We start from the raw sequence: 25,805 nt of genomic DNA on the forward strand, positions 1-25,805 counted from the left end.
CCAGTCTTCAACTCATTTACCTGTCTACAGGAGACTGGAGCTCTGTATAGGGAACCATCCAGTCTTCAACTCATTTACCTGTCTACAGGAGACTGGAGCTCTGTATAGGGAACCATCCAGTCTTCAACTCATTTACCTGTCTACAGGAGACTGGAGCTCTGTATAGGGAACCATCCAGACTTCAACTCATTTACCTGTCTACAGGAGACTGGAGCTCTATATAGGGAACCATCCAGTCTTCAACTCATTTACCTGTCTACAGGAGACTGGAGCTCTGTATAGGGAACCATCCAGTCTTCAACTCATTTACCTGTCTACAGGAGACTGGAGCTCTGTATAGGGAACCATCCAGTCTTCATCTCATTTACCTGTCTACAGGAGACTGGAGCTCTGTATAGGGAACCATCCAGTCTTCAACTCATTTACCTGTCTACAGGAGACTGGAGCTCTGTATAGGGAACCATCCAGTCTTCAACTCATTTACCTGTCTACAGGAGACTGGAGCTCTGTATAGGGAACCATCCAGTCTTCAACTCATTTACCTGTCTACAGGAGACTGGAGCTCTGTATAGGGAACCATCCAGACTTCAACTCATTTACCTGTCTACAGGAGACTGGAGCTCTGTATAGGGAACCATCCAGACTTCATCTCATTTACCTGTCTACAGGAGACTGGAGCTCTGTATAGGGAACCATCCAGTCTTCAACTCATTTACCTGTCTACAGGAGACAGGAGCTCTGTATAGGAAACCATCCAGTCTTCAACTCATTTACCTGTCTACAGGAGACTGGAGCTCTGTATAGGGAACCATCCAGACTTCAACTCATTTACCTGTCTACAGGAGACTGGAGCTCTGTATAGGGAACCATCCAGACTTCAACTCATTTACCTGTCTACAGGAGACTGGAGCTCTGTATAGGGAACCATCCAGTCTTCAACTCATTTACCTGTCTACAGGAGACTGGAGCTCTGTATAGGGAACCATCCAGACTTCAACTCATTTACCTGTCTACAGGAGACTGGAGCTCTGTATAGGGAACCATCCAGTCTTCAACTCATTTACCTGTCTACAGGAGACTGGAGCTCTGTATAGGGAACCATCCAGTCTTCAACTCATTTACCTGTCTACAGGAGACAGGAGCTCTGTATAGGGAACCATCCAGACTTCAACTCATTTACCTGTCTACAGGAGACTGGAGCTCTGTATAGGGAACCATCCAGACTTCAACTCATTTACCTGTCTACAGGAGACTGGAGCTCTATATAGGGAACCATCCAGTCTTCAACTCATTTACCTGTCTACAGGAGACTGGAGCTCTGTATAGAGAACCATCCAGTCTTCAACTCATTTACCTGTCTACAGGAGACTGGAGCTCTGTATAGGGAACCATCCAGTCTTCATCTCATTTACCTGTCTACAGGAGACTGGAGCTCTGTATAGGGAACCATCCAGTCTTCAACTCATTTACCTGTCTACAGGAGACTGGAGCTCTGTATAGGGAACCATCCAGTCTTCAACTCATTTACCTGTCTACAGGAGACTGGAGCTCTGTATAGGGAACCATCCAGTCTTCAACTCATTTACCTGTCTACAGGAGACTGGAGCTCTGTATAGGGAACCATCCAGACTTCAACTCATTTACCTGTCTACAGGAGACTGGAGCTCTGTATAGGGAACCATCCAGTCTTCATCTCATTTACCTGTCTACAGGAGACTGGAGCTCTGTATAGGGAACCACCCAGTCTTCATCTCATTTACCTGTCTACAGGAGACTGGAGCTCTGTATAGGGAACCATCCAGTCTTCATCTCATTTACCTGTCTACAGGAGACAGGAGCTCTGTATAGGGAACCATCCAGTCATCAACTCATTTACCTGTCTACAGGAGACTGGAGCTCTGTATAGGGAACCATCCAGTCTTCATCTCATTTACCTGTCTACAGGAGACTGGAGCTCTGTATAGGGAACCATCCAGACTTCATCTCATTTACCTGTCTACAGGAGACTGGAGCTCTGTATAGGGAACCATCCAGACTTCAACTCATTTACCTGTCTACAGGAGACTGGAGCTCTGTATAGGGAACCATCCAGTCTTCATCTCATTTACCTGTCTACAGGAGACTGGAGCTCTGTATAGGGAACCATCCAGACTTCATCTCATTTACCTGTCTACAGGAGACTGGAGCTCTGTATAGGGAACCATCCAGTCTTCAACTCATTTACCTGTCTACATGAGTGTTGGAGTGTGCCCTTGGCTATCTGTAAATGATGTCTGAGTGTTGGAGTGTGCCCTTGGCTATCTGTAAATGATGTCTGAGTGTTGGAGTATGCCCCTGGCTATCTGTAAATGATGTCTGAGTGTTGGAGTGTGCCCCTGGCTATCTGTAAATGATGTCTGAGTGTTGGAGTGTGCCCCTGGCTATCTGTAAATGATGTCTGAGTGTTGGAGTGTGCCCCTGGCTATCTGTAAATGATGTCTGAGTGTTGGAGTGTGCCCCTGGCTATCTGTAAATGATGTCTGAGTGTTGGAGTGTGCCCCTGGCTATCTGTAAATGATGTCTGAGTGTTGGAGTGTGCCCCTGGCTATCTGTAAATGATGTCTGAGTGTTGGAGTATGCCCCTGGCTATCTGTAAATGATGTCTGAGTGTTGGAGTGTGCCCTTGGCTATCTGTAAATGATGTCTGAGTGTTGGAGTGTGCCCCTGGCTATCTGCAAATGATGTCTGAGTGTTGGAGTGTGCCCCTGGCTATCTGTAAATGATGTCTGAGTGTTGGAGTGTGCCCCTGGCTATCTGTAAATGATGTCTGAGTGTTGGAGTGTGCCCCTGGCTATTTGTAAATGATGTCTGAGTGTTGGAGTGTGCCCCTGGCTATCTGTAAATGATGTCTGAGTGTTGGAGTGTGCCCCTGGCTATCTGTAAATGATGTCTGAGTGTTGGAGTGTGCCCCTGGCTATCGGTAAATGATGTCTGAGTGTTGGAGTATGCCCCTGGCTATCTGTAAATGATGTCTGAGTGTTGGAGTGTGCCCCTGGCTATCTGTAAATGATGTCTGAGTGTTGGAGTGTGCCCCTGGCTATCTGTAAATGATGTCTGAGTGTTGGAGTGTGCCCCTGGCTATCTGTAAATGATGTCTGAGTGTTGGAGTATGCCCCTGGCTATCTGTAAATGATGTCTGAGTGTTGGAGTGTGCCCCTGGCTATCTGTAAATGATGTCTGAGTGTTGGAGTGTGCCCCTGGCTATCTGTAAATGATGTCTGAGTGTTGGAGTGTGCCCCTGGCTATCTGTAAATGATGTCTGAGTGTTGGAGTATGCCCTTGGCTATCCGTACATTTAAAAAACAAGAAAATGATGCCGTCTGGTTTGCTTAATACAAGGACTTTGAAATGATTTATACTTTTACTACTTAAGTATATTTCATCAATTATATTTACTTTTGCTACTTATGAGGCGGCAGGGTAGCCTAGTGGTTAGAGCGTTGGACTTGTAACCGAAAGGTTGCAATTTCAAATCCCCGAGCTGACAAGGTACAGATCTGTTGTTCTGCCCCTGAACAGGCAGTTAACCCACTGTTCCTAGGCTGTAAAATAAACTTATGTATATTTAAAACCAAATAGTTTTAGACTCTTACTCAAGTAGTAGTTCACTGGGTGACTTTCACTTTAAATAGAGTAATTTTCTATTAAGGTATCTTTACTTTTATTCAAGTATGACAATTGGGTACTTTTTCCACCACTGATGATATTGATTTAACAATTAAACATTTTTCCATTGCCCCATGTAGTACATGACAGAACCGGCCATACCACTGATCAATATTATATTGTGTTTTCTGGCAAGCTTCCAGGTTATCAATAAGGTCCTTAAGAACAGTGCAGCACTTTAAGATGACAGAAAACAGTCAGGTAGGCTTCTAGGACTGTTGGTCTGATTTGCATTTGACTTAGATAAGCTTACACCACCTTCCTCCCCAGTACAGTTTCCCACCATGAATTTCAGAAACAACAATGAATGAAGAGGCAGTCTTCTACAGTCTCCAGTCAGGCCAATACACTCAGGACCTTTACTTTCCCCAAGCTCTGTTGAGGTAATCACATTCAACCCCACACATGTATTCAGACAGTTGTGGGATGTTACAAAACAGTCGATGACTAGTTTTCCCTTTGTTGATATTGATGTGAAATGTATCACTTTGTGGTGATAATCTACCATTCAGAATGCCTCACTTGGAATCCTTTAAGAAGCCAATGAACTTTTCCCCATGCCTATTTCCCCACATTTCGAAAACAATTCTTACACATTTTCAAACTTGAGTAAAACCCCATACACAGTATCGTAACACAACTACATGTGCTAACAAAGCACCATACACACCTGGAGCGGCAGGTAGCCTAGTGGTTAGAGTGGTGGGCCAGTAAACCAAAAGTTGATAGATAAAATCCCCAAGCTGACAAGGTAAAAAAAATCTGTTGTTTTACTCCTGAACAAGGCAGTTAACCCACTGTTCCTTGGCCGTCATTGTAAGTAAGAATTTGTTCTTAAATTACTTGCCTAGTTAAATTTAAAAACACCATACAAAAAAGGTGCTATCCAGAATCTGAAAGGGTTATTTGGCTGTCCCCATAGGAGAACCCTTTTTGATTCTGTAGAAAGGGTTCTCAATGGAATCCAAAAGGGTTCTACTTGGAACCAAAAAGGGTTTTCCTATGAGGACAGCAGAAGAACACTTTTGGAACCCATCATAAACAAATAATAAATTTCTTACCTTCTTAAGGACTTACCTCTTCATCCATATCCTATCAACTGCTGATCATCACAATCAATGTGACGACCTGCATCTACACAACTGGATAAGTGCTCACCTGTATCCCTACCCGACCTCTTCATTGTCTTTATAACCGTGCTGACTTCTCTGAATCTTCTCCTCCGTACCTGCTAGTGAGGTGACCTGAAGATCACGAGGTCAATCCCTTGTACTCTGCTCCCTTTATACCCCATGTCACCTCTTTAAATAAGCATGAGAACAGCATTCAGTGGAAAGTGAACTTGGATTTAATTAGAACAGGTGAAAACAGAGAAAGCTTTGTGATTATACTGTAAGAGGAGAGACACAGTGATTGAAGTTTACTTGGTTAGGATTCAGACAGGTTGGTTATGTTGAAAGGTCTATGTTTAAAGGGGAACATTGTGATTCTTGTGGCTTCTCGGTCAGTGTCAAATGTTTTGGACAGATATTGACTGTGTTTTATTCCTCGAAAAGCTACACGGAGCTTGATACATAGTGTATGTAGTATCTGGAAAACTTAATTACACACATTCTCAATTCAAATACGCTTTTCTTGCTGCGCAGGAAATGGTCTTGTTTCGGGGGCCTACCCTGTACATCTAAATACCTAGTGGTTCTGACAGCTCAACGGTTTCAGCATTATGCTAGGCCTGTGAAATGCATTAGGCCTATACAGTGCATTCGGGAAAGTATTCAGACCTCTTGACGTTTTTCACATTTCGTTACGTTACAGCCTTATTCTAAAATTTATTCAATTGTTGTTTTTCCTCATCAATCTACACACAAAACAAACCACATAATGCCAAACCAAAAACAGGTTTTTCGACATTTTTGCAAATGTATAAAACCTATTAACCTGAAATATCACATTTACATAAGAATTCAGACCCTTTACTCAGTACTTTGTTGAAGCATCTTTGACGAGCGATTACAGCCTCGAGTTTTCTTGGGTATGACGCTTCAAACTTGGCACACCTGTATTTTTTGAGTTTTTCTCATTCTTCTCTGCAGACCCTCTCAGGTTCTGTCAGGTTGAATGGGAGTGTTGCTGCACAGCTATTTTCAGGTCTCTCCAGAGATGTTCGATCTGGTTCAAGTGGCTGTGCAACTCAGGGACATATGAAGACTTGTCCAGAAGCCACCCCTGCATTGTCTTGGCTGTGTGCTTAGGGTCGTTGTCCTATTGGAAGGTGAACCTTCTTCCCAGTCTGAGGTCCTGAGCAGGCTTTCATCAAGGATCTCTCTGTACTTTTCTCCATTCATATTTTCCTTGATTCTAACTAGTCTCTCAGTCCCTGCCACTGAAAAACATTCCCACAGCATGATGCTGCCAGTGCCATGTTGTACAGTAGAGGTGCTGCCAGGTTTGCTCCAGACGTGACACTTGGCATTCAGGTCAGAGTTCAATCTTGGTTTCATCAGACCAGAGAATTGTGTTTCTCATGGTCTGAGAATCCTTTAGGTGCCTTTTGGCAAACTCCAAACGGGCTGTCATGTGCCTTTCACTGAGGAGTGGCTTCTGTCTGGCAACTCTACCATAAAGGCCTGATTGGTGAAGTGCTACAAAGATGGTTGTCATTCTGGAAGGTTCTCCCATCTCTACAGAGGAACTCTGTGGCTCTGTCAGAATGACCATCGGGTTCTTGGTCACCTCCCTGACCAAGGCCCTTCTCCCCCGATTGCTCAGTTTGGCCGGGAAGCCAGCTCTCGGAAGAATCTTGATGGTTCCAAACTTCTTCCAATTAAGAATGATGGAGGCCACTGTGTTCTTGGGGACCTTCAATGCTGCAGAAATGTTTTGGTACACTTCCCCAGACCTGTGCCTCGACACGAGCCTGTCTCGGAGCTCTACGGACAATACCTTCGACCTCGTTTTTGCTCTGACGTGCATTATCAACTGTGGGACCTTATATAGACAGATGTGTGCATTTCCAAATCATGCCCAATCAATTAAATTCACCACAGGTGGACTCCAATTCAGTTGTAGAAACATCTAAAGGATGATCAATGGAAACAGGATGCACCTGAGTCTCATTGCAAAGCGTCTGTTTTTTATTTCTAAAAACCTGTTTTCGCTTTGTCATTATGGGGGTATTGTGGGATGAGGGATAAAAATGATTTAATCAATTTTTGAATAAGGCTATAATGTAACAAAATGTGGAAAAAGTCAAAGGGTCGGAATACTTTCCGAATGCACAGTATATGGTCACATGGTGGTGGATACTATACTGTAGGCCAGGTCTGCCTTGATACCTCATTCATGGTGTGTAGGTATGAAGTGGATCACATCACCTACAGATGTAGGATCTTAATTTGATCACCTTGTTGCAGGAGAACTTTCCTGCAATGCATTTGTATTTGAGGTCAAAAAGGTTTCTTAAGCTTGTTATTTCCGGTTTGACATTATTATAATATTATTAATTATAATCCACATAATAATTCACATTTCCTGTTACTACAGGATTATTTTCCTGCTGTAGCAAACTGGCTCAAATTAAGATCCTACATCTGTAAGAGTTTCATTGATTTATCCATGTCATGTGTGTCCAACATTACTTGATAGATGATACGTGTGGGGTCCCAACATCTCGTATATAATAGCATAGTCTTTCTCAGATTTCACTGCCATGGCAGGTGTATTCCTATTGCACCTAATAGTTATGGTATATGGTGACTCAGTGGGACTTGATCATGATGTACAGATGCCATATCTTAATTTGAGCCAGTTTCAGACAGCAGGAAAATAATCCTGCAGCAAACAGGAAATTTGCATTTTTCTGTAGATTATAATTTATGATTTTTTTTGCAGAGCAAATCAAGTATAAAATGTTAAAGTGGAAATTACAAACTTTAGAAGCCTTTTTAAACCTTGATTACACTACAAGTTTGCATTTCCTTCAACAACAGGATGGTTAAATTATGATCCTACATCTGTAAAGGCAGCAGGAGCTGCCTTCCGTTAGTGATTCAGTGAGCGGACAGGACATAGACACCACGTCTGCTTAATTATTGAGGCACTGACAGTAGCTTTGCTTAAGGAGCTAATTGGAGCAGACAAACCAGAGGTCAACTGACCCGAAACGAGACGGTAAATTGGTAAATTCTACACCATGTGGTTGCGGACCATCCATTTGGAGCACATGCAGGTTTATTTTCATTATGCACTAAACGGAAGAAAACTGACTGAAACACGGAGGAACTACTTGGACTTGGCATAAGAGACGTTCATTTTCTGTTGCATGCCCTAATGATCATGGCCCGGACGTGCCCATCAACTGTACACAGAAGACTTCTCTTCAGATGAAAAGATAGCATTAGCTGTCCTTCATTGGGAGACATTTCATTTTCCTGTCATGTTTAATTTCACTCCCTCAAACAGATTATAGTTTGATAAATACTCCAAATGCTACGCACAGGGCACACACTGGTTGAATTACATTGAACCAATGTGGAATACAAGCTGAATTGACGTCTGTGCTCAGTGGGTGTATTCAATTGCCTATAATGCTATGCTGCGTTTCCCATTTGCAGTGTTAGTACAGTAGATTTTGGCTGTGTGGTGATTGGAGGGTTAAAATGATTGGTTGAGAAAAATGCCTGACCAAAATCCAGATTGTGTAGATCTGTGTAGATCAGATGTTTATATATAGAAACAAAATGAGCAAGACAAGCAGAAAAGCCAAACAAGTTTATTTACAGACACAATATAAAGATGATCCAGAATATCGGTTTTGTATCACTGTTCAAGCTGTATTCATTCTATCCATTCATTTTCAGACCAATTCTTCTTAGTTCGTTTTTTACTCTATAAAATGTATGATATTTTGTGATTCCGAGTCAAACTGAAAAGGTTTAATGTGCTCATACAGATTGAATAGATGTACCTTGTGCATTTTGTCTTTTACACACAATCTGTGTGACTGAGTTACAGGTGAAAGAATCGTCCACATTTTTTAGGAGTAATGTCTTTTAAATATCATGGTAATTTGGGGCATTGCATGTACAGAAGAACGGTCCTATGTTTTCAGTTCAGTCAGCAACGTTCCTCTTCTCTGTCACAGTTAAACACAATAAATATTAATAGAAACATACAGCATTCCAAGGCCGAGATCCACAATGCTTTCAAGGGTACATTGTCACAAAGGGAAAATGACACGATGCAGTGACAATAATTATCTTATTTCAAAACGGGCCGATAATAGTCATTCCTTTCCATCATCTGTGAAAAAGTGCATCCATCACTCAATTCTCTTTTAAAATCTATTCAAGGTTCGGTGATGTAAAAGGTTCCATCTCTCGCCGTGCACTGGGAGCTTTAGCAGAAGCTGATCATTGTAAACATATTTCAGTGGTGGTTGCAGGCACACACAAAGCAAATAATACAGTATCATCATGCACAGCATCACGAGTATGCAAATGGAATTCTATTTTACAGTAATTATAGAATATTAAGTCATTTCAACAGCAGAAGTGAGCCTTTTCTTAATGAGGTTACACTGTCAGCAGACAGTAAGACCAAGAGTTTGTTTGATATGATCATCCGTTAGATAAGTGATGCAGGGGTGAATTGCATATCTGAGAGGATTTGTACAGTAAGGCAGCGTGGTTTTAAGACATGAATGACAGCGACAAATCAGATTGCTCAACAGTACCCAATAACTAGGGCCAGGGTATCTTTTTTTTTACTATGTGACCTGACCAGGAAAACCTCAAAGCCCTAGTTACAGGCTATAACATAATATAGGCTACAACTAGGACCTAGAGTGTTCCCAGTCAGGTCCCAAGGTGAGGAAACACTCCTGGCCATGCAGAGTGACTCGGACTGTCTGTTCTGGAGGTCAGAGATTTTACTATGGTGGTGGAGATTATAAAATATTAATCATCTGGCCTTTGTCCAAAAACAGCGAGCAATTAAAACACCACCATTTCACATCAATAATATCCAAGGATATATTCCAGCTTTTGGCAAGTTAGTTATACAGAAGAAAGTGGACCTGTGAAAAAGGTCATCTCTGGTCAGGAGTGTTAACAGTGTTTTATATGAAATATTTACCCATGTAAAACAGGTTAATGTAGCTGGACAACAGAAAGTTGAACTGTTGGATCTTTGAAGATATATTTTGGATTTGCGACAACATCAATAGTGTTCAGGCTTTTTACACAGACATACATAAAAGCTGCCTCACCCACAGTGTCTGAGAAAGATAGCACATAGATGGGTGGGAATCATAACACAGGAAGTGGCAAAGACAAGGTATAGGAGGAGGTGAGGGACACACAGAGTGGCCCTATATCAGTGTAAATACTTGTGCAACGTTGAGTTCAAATCTGTACAGCAGTAGTACCACCGAGCCACTAAGATTTCACAAAAACGACATCACTAGGAAAGACCACTTTACATTAAAACAAGCAACCTACATTAACAGAATCAGAAATACCGGCGGTCATTGGAGTTGCTTATTCAGCAAGAGAGTAAGAAACACATTAAGTAGACAGTGTTTGCATTAAAGCAAGCAACCTCCAGTTCATGGAGCTACTGTAGAGAGCCCAGATATATGGTGCGAGTTTAAAAGGCTCTTGTCAACTGTAAGATAAAAAATATTGTACCTTTCAATTAAGATATGAAAAACGTACAACAGACAAAAACAGATGGTGACAGACAACAGACAAAAACAAATGGTGACTCCCCACGATACATTGCGGTGTGGGCGTGACTCTGGTTCACAATCACGTGCAGGCTCCCGAGTGTACATGGAGGATGCCTCGCGTGTGCATGTGCAGGAAGTTAAAGATCTCGTGGGGCATAGCGTGGAACCCGGGGCGGGGCTTGACGTTGTCGTAGTAATGGTGCGTGATGAAGATGCCCGAGGGGTTCATGGGAAATGCCCAGAAGCCATAGAGGTGGACCTCCTCGCACAGTTCCATGGCGGCGGTGACCAGCATGAGGCCGCTGCTGAGGCGTTTGGCGCGGACACCCTGGACACCCCAGAAGCGCTGGACGTTGAGTAGGTACTGAGGATGGAAGAAGAACACACCCCTCTGGGAGTCAAAGTCGTCCAACATGTACTTTACTCGGAAGGAGACATCAGTGTTACGCGTGTTGTAGAAGGCGGGTAGGACCACCGACGAGTTCTCATAGTTCTGAAGAACCTCATAAAATGGCCGCCGCCACTTCTCTAGCTTCTGGAACCTGGTGGAGGAGGAGAGTCGAGGTAAGTGAATCGTGTTTAAAAGGAGGGAGGGAAAGGGGGTGTGTGTTTGAGAGGGGCAGATGTGAGTGCTGCAGCTCTGTGCCCCAACATTACATTTCACTAAGTGCACACCCATTGTAACTGCCTCCGTTAATACGTTTCAAGTCTAGATGTTCTGTCTGTCTGTGTGTATGTGTGTGGCACAATGACAATGTAATGTTAATGGCAATACACTTTTTTGGTGACATAACCTACAGTACCTCTCTGTTATAATACTTGGATTAATCGTCACCAGATCTGTTTTGGAGCCCACATCAGCAGAATACTTCTCGCTGATGGGTGGTATGTTGCATCTTTGAAGGAAGGAGAATTATTCACATTATTCAATGCAGATTCTGAGAAGACCTGAGCAGATTGACAGTAGTTCAATACTAGATCTTGCCATGTGAAATCTGCAGACCAAAATAAATCAGCTCAAGTGATGCTGGTAAATATTTTCAGCACTACGGGATGAAGATGCTGTGTACCTAAACACAAAATCTGCTGAGTCAATTTCCTTCCCACATTTGCTGTTCTTGATGATTCCTCCGTTTCCAACAACAGCACATTTCTTGAACTGGGACTTGGAGTACGGCATGTCCTTTAAATGAAACAGAACCCGTGTCAGTTCCATCACTTTAGGGTGGGAGGTATAGCATTGGATGCATGGATGACAGGTAGTCTTACAGGATGCTATACTATATATCGTTATAGTTGGAACACTTACGTCGGGGAACATCTTAAAGACCTCAGTAGTGATGGGCAGGATGCCACTGGTGTCCACCTCATACCTCAGCTTGGTGCCTGCTGGGGTGTTCCTCTTGGTGGTGAACAAGAAGGAGGGTGCATTACAGCAACGCGACAGAGACATCCTAGTGGAGAGAACAAAAGAAGGACGGAGTTCCTGTCGGATCCAAACAAACTGTAGTCGAACAAGGCTGCTGGAGAAACAAGCAACACAGCAGGCCTGGTCCTTAAGGAACAGAACGTTGCACCCCTGCAATAGAAAGTATCTCTAGAAGTTGGGTTAGAGTCACACAATAAAGATTGCTCAGATGTCTCTCTCTATATAGAACAGCTATTGTCGTGTTAAAATGTTATGGGATGCATTTTCTCTGTTGTTTTTGATGGTAGGCCACTCTGGTAGGCCTACATTATGATCAAATAGCCACAGTACCCTACTTGATCAGTGTCTGAAACTGTAACTTAAAGCGGGTACAGCCTCAGTGTTCACAGTAAATGTGCGCTGGAAGTTGCACAGAATTTTCACAACGTTCAAGTTGTGCTCAGCAGACCTGAAATTTGCTCAGTGCCAAAAAAATGTGGGGGAACATTGGACTAAATGTACTTTTTGTCCAACCAGCGTAGGCTTACTAATCATGAAAAGCATTCAGCTACTTGCTGTGTCGCTCTGATGATAGAACTAAATGTGGAATAATAGGACATGTGTCGCTCTGATGATAGAACTAAATGTGGAATAAAAGGACATGTGTCGCTCTGATGATAGAACTAAATGTGGAATAATAGGACGTGTCGCTCTGATGATAGAACTAAATGTGGAATAAAAGGACATGTGTCGCTCTGATGATAGAACTAAATGTGGAATAATAGGACGTGTCGCTCTGATGATAGAACTAAATGTGGAATAAAAGGACATGTGTCGCTCTGATGATAGAACTAAATGTGGAATAATAGGACTTGGAGTATTCCGGATATCCTGCATATTACCTACTGATTCCTTTTTATTGAAAACTAGTTCCTGGAATTTTGCAATGCTAGTCAAACTAGATGGAGATGGATCGGGTTGATAATGAGTAGAAGTACAACAAAGGAGGAGGCTAATGTGTGTGATGTACGGTAGAAGACCATTAATAACGCAATCTCTGTAATGCCTTGAGGGTCAATTGTGCTTACTTGAAGTTGTTAGTCTCCACCATGTTCTGCTGCCACTTGCACACCTGCAGGTTTCTCCATCTCTCAAACAGCTCCGATGTCTTCACCCTGGCAGACAGCCAGGGAAACCCCACATAAAAAACAGACAAAGAGAAGAGTCAAGTGATCCATGTATGTTTAAGATTAAGGAAATGGTCCTATACCTGACACTGAGTGTATAAAACACTAAGGACACCTTCCTAATATTGAGTTGCACCCACTTTTGCTCTCATAACAGCCTCAATTTATTGGGGCATGGAATCTACAAAGTGTCGAAAGCGTTCCACAGGGATGCTGGCCCATGTTGACTCCAATGCTTCCCACAGTTGTGTTAAGTTGGCTGGATGTCCTTTGGGTGGTGGACCATTCGTGATACGCATGGGAAACTGTTGAGCGTGAAAAACCCAGCAGCGCTGGAGTTCTTGACACAAACCAGTGCGTCTGGCACCTACTACCATACCCCGTTTAAAAGACACAAATCTTTTGTCTTGCCCATTCACCCTCTGAATGGCACACACACAATCCATGTCTCAGTTGTCTCAAGGCTTAAAAATCCAGCTTTAACCTGTCTACTCCCCTTCATCTACATCATAGCTTTCACCTGAAGTCACCTAGTCAGTCTATGTCATGGAAAGAGCAGCTGATCTTAAATGTTTTGTACACTCAGTGTAGGTTCAGTATATGGTCACAATGAGGGGGTGGAAACTGCACAGGTATATAAAACTGACCAACAGGGGGACGGGGCTGCATGGAGCTACACTGCCGCATGCTACGTGACTCTGCTCTATAATATGAATATTAAACACGTGCTGAGGTGTAACATGAGAATGACACTGGATTTTGTGGCTCTGGGATTAGCATTGTGCCCAGGCACTCCCTCTGACTGATGCCTTGAGTCCACCGTCTTGAGGAGAAGATGGTGATAGCCAGAAATAGGTCTCTGAATAGCTCCCCTTGAAATGACATTCCCCCTTGATGATTGTGGCATTTGACTTGCTCAGGGAGGTAAAACACCAGAGGGCTTGATGTAGTGTAATGAAAGCCAGTCACTGTACTGTCACTGCTGGCAGAGCCATGGGCAGTTGTCTGTCTGTCTGCTGCCTGGCACACTGCCCCTCAGCAAGCTCCTCTTACAGGTGTGATAACTAGCTGGAACAGCCTCAAGAACACGTAGGACGGTGTGGAACAGCCTCAAGAACACGTAGGCCTGTGTGGAACAGCCTCAAGAACACGTAGGCCTGTGTGGAACAGCCTCAATAACACGTAGGCCTGTGTGGAACAGCCTCAAGAACACGTAGGCCTGTGTGGAACAGCCTCAATAACACGTAGGCCTGTGTGAAACAGCCTCAATAACACGTAGGCCGGTGTGGAACAGCCTCAAGAACACGTAGGCCTGTGTGGAACAGCCTCAAGAACACGTAGGCCTGTGTGGAACAGCCTCAAGAACACGTAGGCCTGTGTGGAACAGCCTCAAGAACACGTAGGCCTGTGTGGAACAGCCTCAAGAACACGTAGGCCTGTGTGGAACAGCCTCAAGAACACGTAGGCCTGTGTGGAACAGCCTCAAGAACACGTAGGCCTGTGTGGAACAGCCTCAAGAACACGTAGGCCTGTGTGGAACAGCCTCAAGAACACGTAGGCCTGTGTGGAACAGCCTCAAGAACACGTAGGCCTGTGTGGAACAGCCTCAAGAACACGTAGGCCTGTGTGGAACAGCCTCAAGAACACGTAGGCCTGTGTGGAACAGCCTCAAGAACACGTAGGCCTGTGTGGAACAGCCTCAAGAACACGTAGGCCTGTGTGGAACAGCCTCAAGAACACGTAGGCCTGTGTGGAACAGCCTCAAGAACACGTAGGCCTGTGTGGAACAGCCTCAATAACACGTAGGCCTGTGTGGAACCGCCTCAATAACACGTAGGCCTGTGTGGAACAGCCTCAATAACACGTAGGCCTGTGTGGAACAGCCTCAATAACACGTAGGCCTGTGTGGAACAGTCTCAATAACACGTAGGCCTGTGTGGAACAGTCTCAATAACACGTAGGCCGGTGTGGAACAGCCTCAAGAACACGTAGGCCTGTGTGGAACAGCCTCAATAACACGTAGGCCTGTGTGGAACAGTCTCAATAACACGTAGGTCTGTGTGGAACAGTCTCAATAACACGTAGGCCGGTGTGGAACAGCCTCAATAACACGTAGGCCGGTGTGGAACAGCCTCAATAACACGTAGGCCTGTGTGGAACAGTCTCAACACGTAGGCCTGTGTGGAACAGTCTCAATAACACGTAGGCCTGTGTGGAACAGTCTCAGTAACACGTAGGCCTGTGCGGAACAGTCTTAAGAACACGTAGGCCTGTGCTGAACAGCCTCCAGAACACGTAGGCCTGTGTGGAACAGCCTCAAGAACATGTAGGACTGTGTGGAACAGTCTCAATAACACGTAGGCCTGTGTGGAACAGTCTCAGTAACACGTAGGCCTGTGCTGAACAGCCTCCAGAACACGTAGGCCTGTGTGGAACAGCCTCAAGAACATGTAGGACTGTGTGGAACAGTCTTAGGAACATGTAGGCCTGTGCTGAACAGCCTCCAGAACACGTAGGCCTGTGTGGAACAGTCTCAGTAACATGTAGGCCTGTGTGGAACAGTCTTAAGAACACGTAGGCCTGTGTGGAACAGTCTTAGGAACATGTAGGCCTGTGCTGAACAGCCTCCAGAACACGTAGGCCTGTGTGGAACAGCCTCAAGAACATGTAGGACTGTGTGGAACAGTCTCAATAACACGTAGGCCTGTGTGGAACAGTCTCAGTAACACGTAGGCCTGTGCGGAACAGTCTTAAGAACACGTAGGCCTGTGCTGAACAGCTTCCAGAACACGTAGGCCTGTGTGGAACAGCCTCAAGAACATGTAGGACTGTGTGGAACAGTCTTAGGAACATGTAGGCCTGTGCTGAACAGCCTCCAGAACACGTAGGCCTGTGTGGAACAGTCTCAGTAACATGTAGGCCTGTGTGGAACAGTCTTAAGAACACGTAGGCCTGTGTGGAACAGTCTTAGGAACATGTTGGCCTGTGCTGAACAGCCTCCAGAACACGTAGGCCTGTGTGGAACAGCCTCAAGAACACGTAGGCCTGTGCGGAACAGCCTCAAGAACATGTAGGACTGTGTGGAACAGTCTCAGTAACATGTAGGCCTGTGCCGGAGTCTGCACCAGAGGTAGAGCTGCTGCTGCTGATTGTACATCTCCATGGCGACAGCAGCTCAAGGCCAATCTGGACCACTTTCCCATCCATCTTATTTGTCCGTATCTACCACACTATCATCAAATCATTCTTTACAACAACAGCAACAAATCAAAGAACAAGAGATGGGCCTGAATGTTGGAACTGAGTGCACAGGCTTTGTTGTTTCATCTAAGATCTAAATTAGAAACTTATTTCAGAAAGAACACAAACCAGCAAGACACACAGGCCCTGGAGGACCATATCTGCCCATCCCTGCATTCCTCACACAGGTGACACACTCACATGGTCAGGACTTTGACATCCATAATCTCCTGTCTGAGCTCTTTACATGCAGTGGAGTTGTAGTCATAGGATCCATCGTATGAATCCAGATACCTGGAGGGATTGTCACAGTCAACATAACGATTACACAATAATCAACAATAATATGGAACAGACTGAGCCACAAAACACATAGCACAGTGGGTTCGGGAAAATATTTGATAAATTGTGATACACTTAACTGTATTCCATTACAATTGGCTATACTTTAAAAGGTATTATTATTATTAATCTTTAATGTAAAGTCATTGTTGTGAGTTGAGTGGCAGGTGTGATATCATTCCTATGGGTAGGGGACCCACAGTATGTATCCTGGACACTTTTTTGTCACCAACTACCAAAGTTGGTGACAAAACAGAAAGTGACACAATTTCTCTGTTTTGTTTTCAGATTTTAAACATTCATTATTGTATTTTGACATGGGAATTTGGACTTGACATGGGGAACAACAATTAACACTGACATTCTCTCAACAAAAAACAAGAGTCATTGTAAACAACAAAAAGTGTGAAATACATAGTGAGAAAGGGGGGTGGGGGTAGAAAAACCTTTTGGTAAATTGTGAGAAAATATGACCAGATCTTGATGGCAGGAGCACCTAGAACGCACAACCTTTATCATGGAGGTGTGTCTGTGTCTTGTGACATGTACAGTATGTTGGTTTGAGTGAACTGCACAACTGTACAGTATGACAAATGACTATTGTATGATGCCAATGGCGAATAATGGGGAGGCTGTTTGACTGCATAGGGCAGACACAGAAAACTTACCCACATGGCACAACTGGCTACAACGGCGTCATTAGGACGTCTCTTATGCCGCTATAGTCAAGTTGCACACAGTTTTTATTTTCCATGTCTTTTGAACAACCAAGAAGGCCTCTTTGTCTGGTTGTATTAGATCTGATTATCTGACCAGATAACAACCAAAATATGACATCTTTCCCATGATGGCTTGGTCTTGTCACGAAAGGGGCGTCTTTATCCAGTTGTAACAAAGACCAATTTGTTGTACTCTGGTTATAAGATGTGTTCTCCACCAGTTTACAACAAGAACATTACATCTTTAAGACTTCATGTGCTACATGTTGCTTGCTGGGTAGCCTGAGTTCATCAGTCCCTGTGCGGACTAACCATAGCGTAGTCTCGTTTTTCTACAGATCTCTTTGCATGTAGAAATAAAACTGAGGAAGATCACATGAAAATCGGTTGGTCCTACATTTGTACTTATTACCTATCTGGTATGAAAAGCACACCCACATACATACACATATACATGCACATGCATACACAATTATCATGTACATACTGTACACAGTCATCATTCTCACTCAGATTCCAACCATTTCAGAAGAATTTACACCTCATTGAACTATACAAATACTTATCATATATATATATATATATTTATTAAGAAATCTTGATTGGACAGATACAACCTTTTACATGCTTGAGAGGCTTGAAAACCTCTTAACAAAAGGTTTCGGACAAGGAAATAAAGAAACATTATACAGGAAATGGTATAAAACAAAACAAAAATATAAAAACATCTGTTTAATATGGTGGTAGTGATTGTGTGACATTTGAGACAAACACAATGACATATAAAGAGAAGTAAACTAAAGAAAAGTGAAGACATGGTTGTCATTTTAGATGACAGAAAGGATTCGACCAACATTTCGCACCTTCTCCTCTCTTTTGAGATCATCATCACCAGCTGCAGAAACAAACCCAAATCTGTGCATCCCTGTCAGGCCAGGCGGAGAGCCACACGAGAGAGTCAAATCTCCCTCTAGGTGTATTTAAATAGGTTTGTAATGGATAATGCTATTGATCCATGTATAAGCTTTGGAAAGGGCTGCCCTCTCTGGCGCCTGGGTTGGTGGAGTCAGCCTCAGGGGCACCAGGAACGGTGGAACACTTAGGGCTCCTAATACATATTGAGAAGGTGCTTTCTATTCTAAGCATCTTTGAAAGTAGATAGCAAATAGGTGATGTTGAGTTTCTCACTACAGTCACTCCCAACAAATGGAATTCTGTCTACTGGAGGGACAGAGGGAGTGGCTGCCCAGCGGGCAAAACTGGTTGCAATGACATTTTGTACTGTTGTTTTTTTTACCCAACCATCAAAATATGTCCATCTGGTTGTAATTTGGCTATACGACCAGATAACAACCAAAAAATGTCTTTCCAATCACATCTTCATGTTGTCTTTACCTGGGTGTAATCTACTTATATGAAGTCTTCTCTACCATACCAGAATTCTTTTTACAGCCAAAGAAATGTCACGTATCAAACTTTGTCCGCTGGGTGAGGGGTAAATCAGTTGAATCCAAGATGGCAGTGATCACAAATGTACAACACCAGTGGATGAATTTGGAGAGCAAATACTATCTCAGTGAGATAGGATGAGGTGGAGAATGTTTGTGAAAAATATGACTGATGTGGTAAGCATGATTGATGTGGCTGTTGAAATAAATTTAATTGAGGTAAAAACACAAAAAGGACAACATGGGTGACATTACAGAAAAATGCATTTGAACAAGATGCTGGGACAAAATCAAAATGAGAAAGGAAAAATGAAGCTGATGATGCAGTGTATTTTGGATTGGCTTGTTATTGAGTAGATACTGAAGTGACCTAGAGCAGCATGTCTCTATTGAAAAAAAACTTATGTAAAACATACCTATCATATTTCCTATTTAGACTGAGATCTGTAACATCTTAGCTTCATTTGGTTAAACTCTAATGATGAAACCAGAATAAGTATTGTAGCCTAGAAGAGAAGACTGATTGTTATTTTAGATCATCCATGACACACGGGCTGCCATCCGTGAGGGATGGTCAGATGGAAAAGGGCCTATTAATAACCCGCGTGTTATCACGCCTAGTGACATTAGGTCCTCGAAGCACTGAAGCCAGAGACCTGCTGGGAAAGTGTCATATTTTTGTCTTCTCATAAGAGGAAAACAAAAGGAAAGGTAATCCAGGTAGGTAGCAGAGAGAGACGATGCAGATGTGAGAAGAGGAGATAGGGGAACAGAGAGACGTGTCCACTATGTATATGACATACACACAGAGCTGTGCAGAACGCATGAACACACAGTTTGAGGAGGAAAGGCGTTTGAGAGATGGATGCTGAATGGGACACAGAGGTACAAGGAGCAGCCGTGGTCCAACCAGCTTCTCAGGGGGATGGGCGTTAGGGTTTGAGGGTCACGGAGGGAAGGGGGGGGTCAGACAACATGCAAGAGCAAATCTGGAGTGCAACCACCACTGAAAATATATGACAGTTTAATCCTTTCAGACCAATGAAAAAGAAAGAGGCATTCTTGGGTTTTTGTAAAAGTACTTAAAATGCCTTCAGACTGGCCTACCTTTGCGAGCGTTTTTTTTTCTTCTTAATATCGGCTAGGCAGGGTGTGACTATTACGGAGCTCTGTGAATCTGGCTGAAAATTCTGACGGAAACATCTGTCAACATGCAGACAGGTAAGTTAGTTAAACGTCAGTGTGAATGGGTCCTGTGTCATCATCACCCTTGCAAACATCTCTACCAGGATTCCTCAGAAATGCAAAACAAGCAGAAGCAAAAAAAGAGTTAAGTATGTGTTGCTGACTTCGTCTCTCTACTGGTTAGTTAGTACAGCAGATTGGTTGGTTATACTGGTTATGCATTACGAATGGAGGCTTCTAAGGCCCAGGCCACACATGCAGGGGACTGGGACATCAGCAGGAAATGGCATGTTCTCTCTCTATCTCTCTTTTTTCCCTTTTTCTCACAGGGGTGTTGTACAGTCAGTCAATTACGTTGGAAATGTACCTTTTCTTCCCATTTCTGGCAGGCTTCAGAGATCCATCATCCGAGAAATTAACAGGGCCGGTCCAATTTCCTGTCTCGTCTCCTTTGAGTCGGCTAAACTGTTGCGCACTATTAAGAAAATTAGTCAGTTTATTTGGGGTTTATTGTGCGTTAAGTACCTGAGAACTAACAGTCAGCCAAACATAGAGACGCACACAGACCGATACACAAACACTTCCATGTGTGCATGTATGTACACAAACGCACACACACTCCTATACACAATGCACATTTGTGCAAGCACACACAGACACCATACAGAGGGATCAGCATTTGGCTTAGTATACCAAATCAAACATGGTTAGAATGAACCTAGATAATGTGTGCGTGGTTGAAGTGATGACACATCTAGTGTGTAAAAGGGAAAGTGGCACTCAGTAACACATTTGTAATAAATTAATAAAAACACCCAGTCACCACATATTGATTACATAATATTAAAATGAAGAGGGGCAAATAATTAAATGTACAAACGTGCCTTGTATGTCAAATCTTACCAAAGAATAATGATAGGCTACAATGCGATTATTTTTTTATTTTTTTACACAACCAAAAATGTGTAAAAAAAAAATCAGAAGGGGATAAATAAGTCCAAGCTCAGACTGAATAACAACGTGCATACGAGTCTGGCCATCTGGTGTGGTTCTTGGCGCCGATTCCTCACATCTGAGAATGGCATGCAATGCAGACGCACTAATGTCTCAGCTATCTCTGCTCCAGAGCAGTGGAACAGAAGACACACTTGGGTTTAAAACAGTGTGTATCATTTGTTATGTTTCTTTATGATATGAAATAAAGATGCTTCACTTGGTCCATTCATTGTGGTTAAACAGGTCAAACTTAGGTTAGTTGACAAAACTCTGTCGTCTCACACAGGTCTAAAACCCCTAATCAGTCACCATTTCAGGGTGGTTTGTCCAATCTGCAGAATATCTTAGTTCTGTAGGTTAGCCTATAGAGTACTTTTGCCCATTAGGCTCATGCACAATCTGAAAAACCACAACGCATTATATAAATCTGAACCACATTTTATGGTTAAGGGGTTACATAGAGAACAGACAAACTGAAAGATACTTAATGGTTTACAGACAAAAGCGGCATTTAGACCAACATTGAAAGGTGCATAGCACCTGTACCCTCCCAGGCCACAACGCTGACCCCTACTAGACTAGACAGATTCCATCTCCTCCCTGAGTAACATGGGTGGATTGAACAGATTTTGTCAAAATCGCATAAGGCAAATCCAAATATCCAAACCCGTAAGAAATCAAAAAGATTTAATTCAAAGACTAACTGTTTTGCGTAAAAGGGACATGTTTGATTTAATTCATCATATGTGTAGAGTAAAGGCATGACCCATCTCACAAAGAAAAAAAAACATGAATCTAAATAAAACCATTTGAGCATTCATGCCATTTTGCATTTAATCCTTTGTTTCTGGTCCATTAAGGCCTGGTGGACAACACAATGTAGCACTACAGTGTACTGGCAAATAATCTTACACATAAAGCCTATCTGTAAGCACATTATGTGATCAAATTAACACTGCTTTTTGGGCCACATGTCATTATTGCAGGAGCCACTTAAAAACCTCAATGACACCGCCCCCATGGCTGTTGCAGTCAGGGTGGAGTGCACTAAAACAGGACATGGATTTAAGGGCTCTGGATCTTCTATGTGATGCTCCTAAATTAAAGAAACCATGCAGCGGGTGCAGCCACTGCACACCTGCAGACCATCAATTATCCACAGTAGAGGCTGGTGGGAGGAGCTATAGGAGGACGGGTCATTGTAATAGCTGGAATGGAATAAATGGAACCGTACACAACCACGTTTGATGCTCCTCCCACCAGCCACTGCTTCAGAGGGATGCAGTGTCTCTAAAAAGGCCAAACAGTTTCTTTCCCAACAAAATAACTGCTGACTTGGTTTCTAAAAATACTGAACCTGACCTATCCGATCCACCATTTCATCCTAATTAAAATCACTGATGTCACACGACAGTGTTGATATTGTTGAAGTCGCCTCCCTGGTGGCGCAGTGGTTAAGGGCGCCAGCTATGCAACCAGAGACTCTGGGTTCACGCCCAGGCTCTGTTGTAACCAGCCGCGACTGGGAGGTCCGTGAGGCGACGCACAATTGCGTCGTCCAGGTTAGGTAGTGGGTGGCCGGTAGGGATATCCTTGTCTTATCACGCACCAGCGACTCCTGTGGCTAACCAAGGTTGCCAGGTGCACAGTGTTTCCTCCGACACATTGGTGCGGCTGGCTTCCGGGTTGGATGCGCGCTGTGTTAAGAAGCAGTGTGGCTTGGTTGGGTTGTGTATCGGAGGATGTATGACCTTCAACCTTCGTCTCTCCCGAGCCCGTACGGGAGTTGTAGCGATGAGACAAGATAGTAGCTAGTAAACAATTGGATACCATGAAATTGGGGAGAAAAACAGGCTAAAAATTCAATAAAAAAACAAAAACATATTGGTGAAGTCATTCTACAGACATTAAAGAGCTATTGCTCCCATCCTGTTGAGTCTATCAATTTTTCTTTCTAAGCGTCTTATTATCAAACTAGCTACTATCTTGTCTCATCACTACAACTCCCGTACGGGCTCGGGAGAGACGAAAGTTGAAAGTCATACGGCCTGTCAATTTTAATATTATATTAGACATACCCAAATCATTGAGGGTAAAACAAAGTCTGCAAAATTAAAAAGATCAAAATGGCTTAATTCTATCTACAGCTGCAAAAATATTAAATAGTCTTGGAGTAATGGAGGACTTGCTGCTGGTTATTCTCACATAGTGCTCTCTGCAACTGTCATTATTGCATTGAAGCTTAAATGTCTCTAGTATTAACTTTTCCAGACCCACAGAATTTGGCCAATTGCAAAGATGGTTTACTGAGATCCTGGGGCATGAGAGAATCTCATGAGATTGAGACATATGTACTCAGGCATCGTTTGGCTGGGCTACGTGTTGGGAGGGGTTGGACCTGTTGCAACGACTTTAGCTTGTTGTCATCATTTCAGCATGGGGGCGAGAATATCTCACAGTGACATCATTTTCAAGACTTTCTCTCTCTCTCTGTGTTACTGGGTAGTAAAATGGCTGCCGTTGTTGCCCACTGGCTGGGTCCGTTGTGACTGTAGCCCATTCCCCTCTGTTCCAGTCGGTGTGCTAGGAGTGCAGTGCAGGAAGGCAGATAGATAGGTAGATAGAGATATTGCTGGGGCTGGATTCATGCCATCTCAGCCATAGTGTCAGGATGCCATGAATCCATAGGATGTCATCAGAGTAGTCCGCACAGGACACACACACACAGGTGAGGGGGCTTTGGGCAGGGGGGGCACAGTTAGAATGCAGCACATGTATGTTTGTTGTAAGGCAAAGTCATAATGCACTGTCTGAAGGGGTGGGGGGGGGGGGTTAGTGTGACAATTGTTCTTATTTTCTTATTTTGGGAGGGGGGGTTAATTATCTGAAGATGAAAATATCTCTGCTTCTCAGCATCTGCTCGTCTCACAATGAAAAACATCCCAGAGGATAATGCAGAAGTCAATGCCTTCCAGTGATTAATAATAACATATTTCACTATGGGTGCTACTAGCTAAAATATATTGCATAAGAAAAGGTCTAATCCCTATTAGAAAAGATATTGCTGTTGCAAAGGTGTTACAAAACATCTTAGGAATGCATTGCAGCAACAGTGCATGGCTGTGTGTGCATTGAAGCTCACAGGATAGTAACGAATATTAAATATGACAATAACCCTGTGACTTAACATGTAGAAATGATCCACATTTAGTGAAAATACTGATCAATAAACTGCATCAAGAGATAATTTTTGTTTTTTACTGTGATATCAGCAGATATCCAAGTCTTATGTAAGAAGATGCATGACCAGTACAGCTGAAAATCAAAGACAAAATCAAATAAAAGGGAGTACACTGCCATAAACAGCTGGAGCACTGTGTATGGCATGAATGTGATGCTTCATTTTCAGAAAAATATCAAACAGAAATATCATGAGAATAGTGTCAATATGCTACTGGGAAATGGAAGGTTGATTGCTATTGTTCTTTTCAGCCATTTAGCTTATTTTCCCATTCATGCAGCAAATACTACAACCACTAGGCTACTCCCACATTTACACTGAATTACAATAATGACAGTATTAATAGGCCTACAATTATAACAATAACAGAGACATTTGCTTCACAAAATTGAAAAATATCAGGCTGTCCCTTACATTTCAACATTATGCAATTGTTAACAATTGAGTCTTGCAACCTCCTCTTCAGATGAATGGCAAATTATTTGACTTGGGCCTATAGGCTACATGTAGAATATTTTTCACAGCGCTTACCTTTTAATGTAGTTTTTGCCATAAAGAATCTGTTGTAAAAGTGTAACCAGTCCAAATGCGCAAATGAATATAAAACAAAGCGACCTATTGCCGAGTAAATCTCTACCCGACGTAGGGTCGGAGTATCCCATTCTTCGGCGCAGCATCCACTGTTGCCCAAAACTCCAGAATTAGCCTTCTCTCGGCGCAGCATTCAGAATCAAGCACACGGGTTTATCGTGAAAGCATTCGTGAGGACATTGTCCAAATGTCTTTATGATATGTTTACTAACCTATCCTTCGCTGCGGTCACAGCATTGATCTCATTGGCCTATATAAATCATAGAAATATAGGCTACGATTCCGGACGGACGGAAAGTGATTTGGTTAGAAATTGTAGAATACAAATATTCTGGTATTTTGCAAGGCTGATGGTACACAAAACATGAAATGTTTCGTCAAAAATGCCTGACATGTCTTTGAGATCAGGGCGATAACCTCTCGAGTGGGAGGTGCGCTCGATCGAGAGGCTGGACAGACAATGGCAGGCAATGCAGATGGATGGAATTCTTTCTTTTGCCCAACGCAGTTAAGCAAAAACCACGCCCGGTTATTCAGAGGGGCGTTCTACAACGCTGTGAGCTCTCTCCAGGTTCGGAAGTGAATATCACGTAGCGCAAATTTCAGTCACTGATTAATATTAATAACGTGGACCGAGCTAGCCATTACCGTCCCTCAACGCTCAAAGACATATTCAATGGCTGTAACATAGCGTATTCAAATGAATGAGTTGTATTTGATTTAACCAGGCAAGTCAGTTAAGAACAAATTCTTATTTATAATGACGGCCAACGCTGGATCAATTGTGCGCAGCCCTATGGGACTTCCAATCACAGCCAGATATGACGCAGCCTTAGTCCACTGCACCACTCGGGAGCCCATGATTAGCTAATAAATATTTGAGATATTATGAATAATAAGCATATGCTTTTACCTGATAATAGAATACTAATGATAATATAACAACTTCCAATAAGGTTAAGTAGCCTAGGTTCATTTAGTGGACCTTCAATTTAAGGAATTCAGCAGAGTTC

At 43.1% G+C, this 25,805-nt stretch overlaps 1 protein-coding gene across 3 annotated transcripts; it reads right to left on the bottom strand.

The window, feature by feature from the left end:
• Positions 1–8,460: 8,460 nt before the first annotated feature.
• On the bottom strand, positions 8,461–25,248 carry st8sia5 (ST8 alpha-N-acetyl-neuraminide alpha-2,8-sialyltransferase 5). 3 transcript variants are annotated; one of them, XM_064943173.1, is made up of 9 exons: positions 24,733–25,248; positions 20,332–20,439; positions 19,887–19,982; positions 16,472–16,564; positions 12,932–13,018; positions 11,745–11,889; positions 11,506–11,618; positions 11,239–11,331; positions 8,461–10,977 (listed from the first exon to the last, which is right to left on the bottom strand). In XM_064943173.1, exons 1-9 carry the CDS (start codon positions 24,876–24,878, stop codon positions 10,515–10,517), a joined length of 1,344 nt encoding a protein of 447 aa, XP_064799245.1. In that variant the 5' UTR covers positions 24,879–25,248; the 3' UTR covers positions 8,461–10,514. The 3 variants fall into 3 exon arrangements, with proteins under 3 accessions (XP_064799245.1, XP_064799246.1, XP_064799247.1); XM_064943174.1 differs by lacking the exon at positions 19,887–19,982; XM_064943175.1 differs by lacking the exons at positions 19,887–19,982; positions 20,332–20,439.
• Between the last annotated feature and the right edge of the window lie 557 nt (positions 25,249–25,805).

This window comes from Oncorhynchus masou, chromosome 28 (assembly GCF_036934945.1).
Source record: "Oncorhynchus masou masou isolate Uvic2021 chromosome 28, UVic_Omas_1.1, whole genome shotgun sequence".
Lineage (NCBI taxonomy): Eukaryota > Metazoa > Chordata > Actinopteri > Salmoniformes > Salmonidae > Oncorhynchus > Oncorhynchus masou.

Excerpts from the sequence above, each read along its gene's own strand:
- st8sia5 (XM_064943173.1), bottom strand. The coding sequence starts at position 24,878 with ATGCTGCGCCGAAGAATGGGATACTCCGACCCTACGTCGGGTAGAGAT. Across the intron at positions 11,890-12,931 it reads GTGGAGACTAACAACTTCAA|GATGTCTCTGTCGCGTTGCT; the intron begins GTAAGCACAATT and ends TCTCTCCACTAG. Across the intron at positions 11,619-11,744 it reads TCTTTAAGATGTTCCCCGAC|GACATGCCGTACTCCAAGTC; the intron begins GTAAGTGTTCCA and ends TTTCATTTAAAG.